The sequence below is a fragment of the Sprattus sprattus genome (assembly GCF_963457725.1).
Source record: "Sprattus sprattus genome assembly, chromosome: 17".
Classification (NCBI taxonomy): domain Eukaryota; kingdom Metazoa; phylum Chordata; class Actinopteri; order Clupeiformes; family Clupeidae; genus Sprattus; species Sprattus sprattus.
This window is the reverse complement of record NC_137915.1, coordinates 26,937,068-26,947,236: the sequence shown is the minus strand read 5'-3', so window position 1 is coordinate 26,947,236 and position 10,169 is coordinate 26,937,068. Positions and strand designations below refer to the sequence as shown.

At 41.9% G+C, this 10,169-nt stretch overlaps 2 protein-coding genes across 3 annotated transcripts in view; one reads left to right on the top strand and one right to left on the bottom strand.

Moving 5' to 3' along the window:
• Positions 1 to 7,185: 7,185 nt before the first annotated feature.
• otud1 (OTU deubiquitinase 1) lies at positions 7,186 to 8,980 on the bottom strand. Its single transcript, XM_080855172.1, has one exon. It carries the CDS (start codon positions 8,813 to 8,815, stop codon positions 7,769 to 7,771), a length of 1,047 nt encoding a protein of 348 aa, XP_080711298.1. The 5' UTR covers positions 8,816 to 8,980; the 3' UTR covers positions 7,186 to 7,768.
• The window catches only part of uba5 (ubiquitin-like modifier activating enzyme 5), a 48,723-nt gene continuing 46,769 nt past the window's right edge, over positions 8,216 to 10,169 (top strand). Inside the window, exon 1 of one of the 2 annotated variants that reach the window (XM_080855171.1) lies at positions 8,216 to 8,266. Coding sequence is in view for 1 of the 2 variants with exons in the window: in XM_080855170.1 (XP_080711296.1) it covers positions 9,164 to 9,318 (155 nt within the window). In the remaining variant the exon portion in view is untranslated. Of the gene's footprint in view, positions 8,267 to 9,035; positions 9,319 to 10,169 lie in introns of those variants that run through there. The other variant, XM_080855170.1, reaches the window with a different exon arrangement.

Sequence of the window (10,169 nt, the reverse complement as noted above, 5' to 3'; positions counted from 1 at the left end):
GGACTTTGGCGTTGTTCGGCCATTTCATTTGCTAGAGGCTGACAACACCTTGGAGGGCCTTGTAATGGGTTATTTTTCCTGGTACAGTAGATATTTAATCCTGGGCTTGACAGTTCTGATATAAAGACAGGCAACTAGATATATCTTTATAACTAGCTTGCTAGTTCACCCTGTTACACCATTTCCACCTGCCAGGACTCGCCCAGTCAAAGGCAAAGAGAGCGTTTCGCTTCCCCAGCATGCATCATGTTCGATGCCCATGTTTACTGGCTGGATTAGAACATACACACCCCATACGTGAGACACGCATCTCAGATGTGAGTCATGTAGGCCTAGAATTTTGACGTGAAGCCTATTTTTCCACATGTGAGGTAAGCATTAACAAACTGCTTCTCAGCCAAAGTATACAGTAAAAAGATGCTTTAATAATCATATTAACATCATACCAGCAACATACATAAACTGACATGTTTCACTGCAGTTTAGGTGTGTGGGCTATATATGTCACAGACAGGACAGAATGCATGATATTTTCTAACCATTTTTGCGAATGCATGTTATGAAAGGGTAAAGTGGACGCTACACATAGGATTACATTATATTGATAAATTAGTAGTATTAAAAGCTATAGATAGCTTGTCTGCCTTTTTAACTTTGGTTTATTAGACTACACATTTTAATGAAGGATTATATTATACACGCCATAGCTGACAACAGGTAGAGGGGTTAAAAAATACCCCTGTCACAGGGACATAGGGCCCTCGCACTACAGTGCAAGTCAAACTGTACAGCGGGGCAAGGGGTGGGTGGGACGGGAAATCAATGGTGTCAGGGCAAAGTGCCTATGCCAAATGCCAATGAATGTCAAAGTAACTGTGTCTTGACCATCAACACCCTTGAATCTGGCCTCAAGCAAATCAATTGCCAGACATTACGCCCTTGTTTGTGATGTCAATCTGTGAATATTGTACCTTTGAAACTGCAGTGAAAGGTGTCTGTTATGTAATGTTGCTGGTATGATATGTAATTGATTTGCGGCTGCAACTCCAGAGATGTGTGTCTTATACACAGTGTGCATGCCCTAATCTGTTAACATGGGCGACAAAATGAGAAGCAACTAACGCAGTCACCATGCAACGCAAGCAGTGTGAAACAGGCCTTAACACACACAACTGAGCCACAGCAGTTCTGCAAGGAAGCCGCCACACACACAGAATGCAGGCGTTGTGCAAGAGGTGTAACGGTACAGATACATGCCAGCAAAGCAAGGGTGTGTGTTCCAGTCATTTCTGTTAATGGCAGGCAATTGTGATGTATATGAGCAAATTGGGCAAAGAGAGCAAATGTTGCCGCCACCGGCTTATCTGATAGGTTGTTGTGGTCTTTGATGTTTTGAGAATTGTAGGACTTTGGCGTTGTTCGGCCATTTCATTTGCTAGAGGCTGACAACACCTTGGAGGGCCTTGTAATGGGTTATTTTTCCTGGTACAGTAGATATTTAATCCTGGGCTTGACAGTTCTGATATAAAGACAGGCAACTAGATATATCTTTATAACTAGCTTGCTAGTTCACCCTGTTACACCATTTCCACCTGCCAGGACTCGCCCAGTCAAAGGCAAAGAGAGCGTTTCGCTTCCCCAGCATGCATCATGTTCGATGCCCATGTTTACTGGCTGGATTAGAACATACACACCCCATACGTGAGACACGCATCTCAGATGTGAGTCATGTAGGCCTAGAATTTTGACGTGAAGCCTATTTTTCCACATGTGAGGTAAGCATTAACAAACTGCTTCTCAGCCAAAGTATACAGTAAAAAGATGCTTTAATAATCATATTAACATCATACCAGCAACATACATAAACTGACATGTTTCACTGCAGTTTAGGTGTGTGGGCTATATATGTCACAGACAGGACAGAATGCATGATATTTTCTAACCATTTTTGCGAATGCATGTTATGAAAGGGTAAAGTGGACGCTACACATAGGATTACATTATATTGATAAATTAGTAGTTTCCCGTTGCGCTCTTTCGATCTTGGCCTCGCACTGATCTTCACTGTTCGGACCACTTATCAACCATGGATGATACCAAACTGATTGTGTATGCACGGCAATTATCAAAGGCATACTAAGTGCAAGATAGGGCTGGCAGTAGCAACACTGCAGCAGAAACATTGGCGGTGTAAATACACACACGCTACCGGACGTAGGAGTACCACTATGCAGCTGCCAGGCACATACATCGATGGCAGTGTGCGTAAGGCCTAATTCTTGCTCATTTTCTCACTTTACACAGGAGTCATATCACGCATGATATATGTGGTAGGCCTACTTTTTAGTTTTTAAACAAAACCGCAAAGAACGACTGTGAAATCATCCAGACGTCAGTTACCAGTCAGTGGACTTGAGCATTCGGTTGGTTCAAATACCCCCAAGCCTATGTTGTAGATGTAGAGGATACATTGATTCCTAACAATTCTGACACGATTGGTGATCTAATGGGATATAGACGTACTCCAGGGACCATGATGGAACACTTTTGGTCAGAGAGAGACACCGGTTCGAATAGCGAGAAGATACTCATTTTTTCAGAAAGAATACAAAAAAACAGGTGATTTCATTGCTGTATTGACTTATAGCCTTCGTACTTACTGTGCCGATGATGACATGTTTTGAACTGTAAAATAAGTGGCCTACTGAACATCTCCCAGGTTATTGTGAAATGACGAATCTGCGACCGTCCACATCTGTAGAAGAAAAGGCTAAATCAAGCTAAAACATCAGCAATCGTCGCCAGTTAACGTGGAGGCAAGTTGATCCATAGCACTGGTTCCGTAGCCGGTGCTTTAACGTTTAACTGGGACGGACGCAGTCCAAATCAAGGTTTCATCAGCAAATTAGCAATTTGTAAAGTTACAAGTCTATAACATGCAATTCAGAGTCTTTATCCATACGTTTCTAGGCACTGACTAGAGTTACGCTTTGAGTCTCTGGAACAAAAAGTTTCCGTCTTTGAACACTAATGTTAGCCATCGTCGTCGACCAAGTTATCATGTTAACATCAGCTAGTAGCCTAGTTATCTCTTAACGTCAACTTACCCTGGTTCTTACCCAGTTTGCGATAAAAGTGGGTTTTTCTTAAGTGACCGCCATTGTCCATTTCATCATAGGAAAGGTCTGTCTAGAGCCCGTCTATCTGGAACTCCTTAATCTGCCCAGACGCCTATATTTTTCCAGTTTAATATTAAAGTCTCAACCAAATATGCTTTATGTGAGATAGACTTCTAACTGTCTCTTAATTCAGCAATGATACCTCAACTCGTTCGCTTCACTGACCGATCTACTGTGTTGTAATCCACTCGAGGACGTAGCTATATTAGTGAACTAATTTCTGTTCACGGACGAATCTTTTAAGTGAACGAGAACGATTAGGCTAGTTAATGCCATCTTCCATCTCGTTCCTTTCGTTCCCTTGGCTTTTTTATTTAGTTTGTTTTCAGCAGACTTGTTAAAGTGCCTAGCGGATAGGATGGGTCCCTGATTCGTCTGTGGAGCGTAGGGGAGGGCTGTAACCTGAAGAAGTGAAATCCGGATCTTATTGGTCAGGCTAGGCTAGGCATCTGAGTTCATCATCAAGGAAGGTGGATAACTTTGTAGCCTACTGTACCACCCTGCGCGACTGACACGCTGAAATGGGCATTGCATATTTATAAAAATGGAGTTAAGCAGAGAGGTTTAGGTTAGGTTTGTGATGAAGTAGACAGTCTTCTTTTCTGATCTGAAAGCAGTGTGAGGCAAAAAGCTTTATTTTGCCACTGCAATACCAACATCATGAATCTGAGCAAGTCTCAAGAATATATACTGTGTTTACAGAATTTTGCAATAACTTTTGACCCTCTTGTCACCCTAAATCACCTATGGCCCTCTCCATATGATATATGTTGCTTTTTAATTGGAGTATTGGTGGCCCAGAAATGTCATATTTGATCCGTTATCAGGGCCTTCCCCTTATGGCTGAGGACAACAGCACCAGGCATATTCTAAAGTCACCCATGGTTGGAAATGTGCCCAATTCAGGACTAGAATGTGTCCAGTGGGACAGGGGAGCCTAAAATATGTCGATTTTAAGATAAGAATGAGTGTGCAGTAGGACAGGGAAGGCTCTCAAGGCCATCAGCCGGCATGCAGCTAGTATTCACAGCCTTTCTGTGGACAGTTACCTTGGTCACCACTAAGACTCTTCACAGTATGCCCAGACTTGATAAATATTTAAACATTTAGTGCAAATAATGTAATTCATATCAATAGTGTAAATTTAGTATAATAGTTTTAATAGCTTGTTATCATGAATATTCTAGTGGTCATGCTGTTTGTTCATATTCTACCCACACTGGTTATTATACTGATTGTTAATAGTCTACACAGACTGATTATTGAGTTTTCTTTCACATATTTTCCACCATATTTCCCCCCTGTGAGACTCCCATAGCCTCATCCAATGCGGCACCTATAAATCACCTGTACCTCTATTTCACAAAATCAATATTTCGTCAGAATATAGTCCTAGCAAGAATTTCAATACTATCATGTAACAGAGATCTTGTACCAAACATGATGCCTTCGGGTTTCTTGCATGCAGGGCCAGTCCCTGCAACCTAGGAGTTGTCTACTTTCCACAATGTGAGCACACTGGATATTTTTAGTAATACCGTGTGGAAACATATCATGAACACCCCCAAACTCTCGGAATATGGTGAGAGTTTTACTCAATATATTGCAATATTCATGCAATTAAGTGCACTGTTAATAAGGAAAGAAAACAACACACCCATATTATGTTCCCAAGTAGATGAACACCGATACACACCTCGTTTGCACGCGGATGTCCACGCGTACCCACCCATCCAAGCTATCAATTCGCCTCTTCTATTTACTTTCAGATCGCGGAGTGACTCGGCCAGCTTCTATCAGGTTTTGGGATCTGTGAATTTGAGGGTCGGCGGCCTCAAGCTGTAACGTCAAGTCACCCATGCTGCCCTCTCCATGTGCCCTCTTCTCTTCTTCCATTTGGCCCAGCTGTTGATTAGTTTGGTCCCACTGGGCTGCAAGCCTCTAACTACTTCTTTCTGCTTGCTGGGTTCTGTGTTCCAGTGCGTTTGTAATTTATATTCATTTTTCTTGTTCATCTGTTGTATCAGACGTTGCTCACCTGGCCGATGGTTATATGATGGTTGGCGTTTTCCATTGGTAATAAATAATATTATAGAACCAAGGTATGGCATGGTGGCTTAGGTCCTTGCATTGCCGCCTCACAGCAAGAAGGTCATAGCTTTGATTCTAGCATGGGGCACTGTTGGTTCGGGGGGCAGGTCCTCCCCAGACTGTCAGTGCTCAGGTTGGCTACGTATCTCCCGGGCCTTTCTGTGTGGAGTTTGTGTCCACAAGGACCCCAACAGCACACTCCCCTATCAATCCCTGACCAAGATGGACGGTTCACTTGGTCCCCGGCGCTTAAAAGCTGCCCACTGCTCCTTGGGTCCAGGAGGAAGGACAGTCCGGGATGAGAAAATGCAGAAGTCAAATTCACAGCGAAGTGTGTGTGTGTGGCCATCTAATATATGCACGTTTGCAACATTTTGCAACAATAAACTGACTGAAGTCAGCCTGGTTTGTTTGTTTGTATTGTGATTTGAATTTGCATAACTACATTGTGTGGAAACTGTTGACATAACTAGGCTTTATAACAATGAAAACCATTCAAGTCAGTTAAATTGGAATTACAAGGAGCTGTTCAGTTGGCGTTAGTAAATCCAGTTGAGTTAGAATTACATAAGTGAGTTAGGTCAGTGTAATGAAGGTCTGTTTAGTCAGATGAACACTGCCTGATCAATTATGGCTAACTTGACCAAATAATATTGTAATTACTTAATACAGTCTTGTTGGTTTCACATAAGTTAGTTATTTCCTCTGTAATTATAGTATTACATTTGTTTGAACTAAACTCAGTTAGGTGGAAAACATTGACATAACAATGTTAAGTAATTTAAACAACTTATTTTTTTGAGTGTACCCACTGGAACACTCCCCACTGGCACAATGGGCCTTGCACACTACCTACTGGCACAATGGGCCTCGCACACTACCCACTGACACTATGGGCCACTGGCACACTACCCACTGGCACAATGGGCCTCGCACACTACCCACTGACACAATGGGCCACTGGCACACTACCCACTGACACAATGGGCCACTGGCACACTACCCACTGACACAATGGGCCTCGCACACTACCCACTGACACAATGGGCCTCACACACTACCCACTGGCACAATGGGCCTCACACACTACCCACTGGCACAATGGGCCTCACACACTACCCACTGGCACAATGGGCAATATTTTAATGAAGCGTCCACTGTACACCTAAAATCCCTTTAGGTCTCATTTAAATGTACTGTAGGATCATTGGTCTCTGCTTTGTAAGCAGGAAATACAATTATTTCATAAAAGACGATTTTCAACCAAATATCAACATATTGTATGAAGTTGATCTTAATTTGAACAATCACTTTTGGTCATCCCCTAAAAGAGGGTTATTATGTCTAAAAATGTTTACAATCCCTACACCTTTTACCTAATATGGATGTAAACACCCTGAATTCTAAGATGATGCACTTTAATGTTATTGTCATCATTTGAAATTCAGTGTTTTGGAGTGAAGTCAAAACATCGTCTTTTTTAGTGCCCATGTAATGGACTGGACTAACACACTGTACTGCACTGTATGTGTATAGTCATTATGAATCCCCTTTTTGCCTCCTGTTACTGACCATACAGACCTAGGGACCAACTGAGTAGCAGCAGTCTTTTAGAAATGTCTTTGTCCAGTGTAAGTGCAGAGCAACCCTCCTGTACCTTCACAGATTCACTCAAAGGTGTTTTGATAATGTGAGTTAGGCATTTTAGTTTCATTTTTTCCTAATAAGATTAATATGTGTTTTTCATTTTTTGCAGGACTATCATAAGTGTTGTTGCCACAACTACCCTCTTCACCTGGCTCCCACCACCTCGCCCCCCTTTTACAGAATAACTAGCAGCATGGGTGAAAGTTGAATCCATTTTCAGGAATGACCTAAAATTTGTGTGGAACAGTTATCATTTATTTCACTACTTTTTAGATGTCATTCACTTCCCATTTAACTCCAAACAATATCAAAACGATACCTCAGAGATTCTTGCATTATTGTTCTGTATTATTATTCAAATTGCACAATAAATGTTTTGCTTTTTGAGCAGTTAAGTCATCAACATCAACTTTTTACATCAAAAGCTAAATAAACTTATTTCATTTAAAAACAAATACAGTAAAATATAGGTATATAGTACTGTTGTTTATACAGTAGCACTGACAAATAAATTACATGTCTATAACAGTGACAAAAAATAACAGTGTACTTCATTTTACAGTGTACTAAAAACTACTGTAGTTAGTTTTATGGTAATTCTACCATGGTATGAAATACAGAAACTACTGGACAATAAGTAAAAACTGGTCATTTGACAATTTACAGTGAGTGACCATAAAAATAAATATTGAAAATAAAGACAAAAAAATGATGGAGCCATACAGTAAAAAACTAAAAGACATCAGAAGGAACAGTTTTTATAAAACGTAACAAAAGCAGGCCTATTCCTATCGAGGTCAATCATTATCAAATTGTCATTCAGTGAACGACATTCTGCAGTCCATAGCTTATTATGTGACAATTGATTTGGCCAGCTCTTCGTCTGTTGTCTTTTGTTGGTGCATTATTTCGCACCACTCATCATACTCTGGGTTGGGCACACAGCTATTTAACACCACGTCGTAATGACCGTTACTGAGCCAGCTTAGCCAGATAACGGGTTTGGTTGTGTCCTCATCCCCAAGGAAATGAACCATAGTGGAGACAGTAGGACTTTCAAAACTTCCTCCAGTGGTCAGGTAAATATTCACATTGAGAAACTTGCTCATAGCCAACAACTCTGGATATCCAGCCCATACTCCTTCCTGTGAGGCACTGATAAGAAACTCCCCAATGTCCTCTTCAATGATGGAGTTAAACTCCTCCAGGTGGTCAGCGATGTGATGCATTGTTTGTTCTCTCAATTCCTTGTGCATTGACTGGTCCCCATAGGCTGCCCTACTCACCGCCCTGTAGAGGCAGTTGCCATCGGGGATTATCTGGAACCGGTACTTTTGCCTTTCGTGAAGGTATGTATTTTGTTTTGTAACTTCCCACAAGTAGCAGATTACCTTTTTGTCGATCTCGGTTACGTTCGGATTCGGCGACAGGGTGGTTTGAGCCCCACACCCCTTGAACGCAGGATCTTCCCAACACAAACTATCATTACCTTCGACATGTTTACATTTCCGATTTGTTTGCCCATCGAAATGATGTACCTGACACCACTTACAGTTAGGGGTTAAGTGTTGAGTTCTGTCAGCTCTTACAGGGGTGGATTTTCCTGAAATATCTACAATACATTGTCTAAGCTGGGCCTTATCTTGTTGCTTTCCGTTAATGGTACCATTTGAGCCAGTGTCTCTTTTTGTCCATGAACGGTCGAGTCGGTTCGCTACCAAGTCCGACTGAGCACAATCACCGAAATGATAACAATTTTCTGAACTCAAGTGTTTTCTTGGAAACTCCCTCTGTGGGTGGATTGGAGCCTCTTCACCATGCAGACGAGATATGATAATGTTTGCAGTGGATCTGTAGAGAAATGGTTTTGAAGTATCCTCAAAAGAAAACGAAGCCATATTACCGGTCTGTTATGTCCAGAGATTAAGTGATATTCCGCTGTGGCCACACTGGCAATCCTGAAATCCGCAAGATTTGCCTACTATCCGGCAGGATAAGCTACCGTTGGTCCCGTGTGATTGTTGTGCTATCAGCACGTTGAGAGTAACCTGTAATGGCTTCGTGCGACTTCCCTTTTTAAACGTATCGCTTTATGCGATAATGATGTCAATTATGCTTAAAGATGACAGCACCTTCTAAAAATAGGCTACCAATCACCACTAGTAACGTTACGTCGTTGAAACGTCTTCACAGGTGGATTTCAGTGATTACGCAGTAGTCCAAGTTTGGGGTCTTGCACACACCACATGTGTGTGTTACGTGCTGCGGAACGTCTAGACATTCATTTCGGCCGCCATGTAAACACGTTAGAACATTCACTGGCTGCATGGGACGTGCGTCAGGCGCTCTTCGGCGCGAGTCATCTAGAGTTTCAGCATGAAGCCTATTTTTCACTGGTGAGGTAAGCGTGAAGTAAGCTGTTCTCAACAAAAATAGACTCTGTAGATCTGTTGACCGTTATATTGACATCATACCAGCAACAATACATATCTGAAACATTTCATTGTAATTTCAATGACCAGGCTGTCACAGATATGTAAATATTACATTTTTAAACAATTTTGCAATTGCATGTTATGAAAGGGGGACTTGAGGCTATATTTAATCATAGCAGAAACCCAATAATTATATTTATGTCGACAGGTTAACAGAACATAAGGTAAAGGGCAGTCATTTTCTGGTGCGCTCTCTCCCCCTGAAGACTTTCTGGTCTTTTTTTGGACTGCTCATCAATTATGGTTGACACCAAGCTCATTGTGTATTTGTGGCCATTATCAAAAGCAAAAGCCAATAAGATCAGCAGTTTCCAGACGCAGCTGTCATGCAATGCATCTGATGTGCAACAGGCCTGTTCTGCGTCAGTGTTTGCTTAGTTTGGACTGGTAGGGTAACCTGAGCTCCCCTCACAACACCCAGGCTCCCCTCTGCAAGATGACCCAGGCAAAGGAATATGAAGAATTTAGTTTAGTCATATTTGTAAAAATGAGATTGATGTGAAGCTCTCTTGTATTCTAATTTAGGCGATGTGGACATATTGACATTAATCAGACTCCCAGAATATCTGAACACCTCACTCCATCTCTATGCTGCCTGTGTAGGCTTATGTATGTATCTCTCTGTGTGTGTGTGTGTGTGTGTGTGTGTGTGTGTGTGTGTGTGTGTGTGTGTGTGTGTGTGTGTGTGTGTGTGTGTGTGCGCGTGTGCGTGCCTGTATTAGTCAACATGACTATAAATCCAGGGAGCAACTGCTGT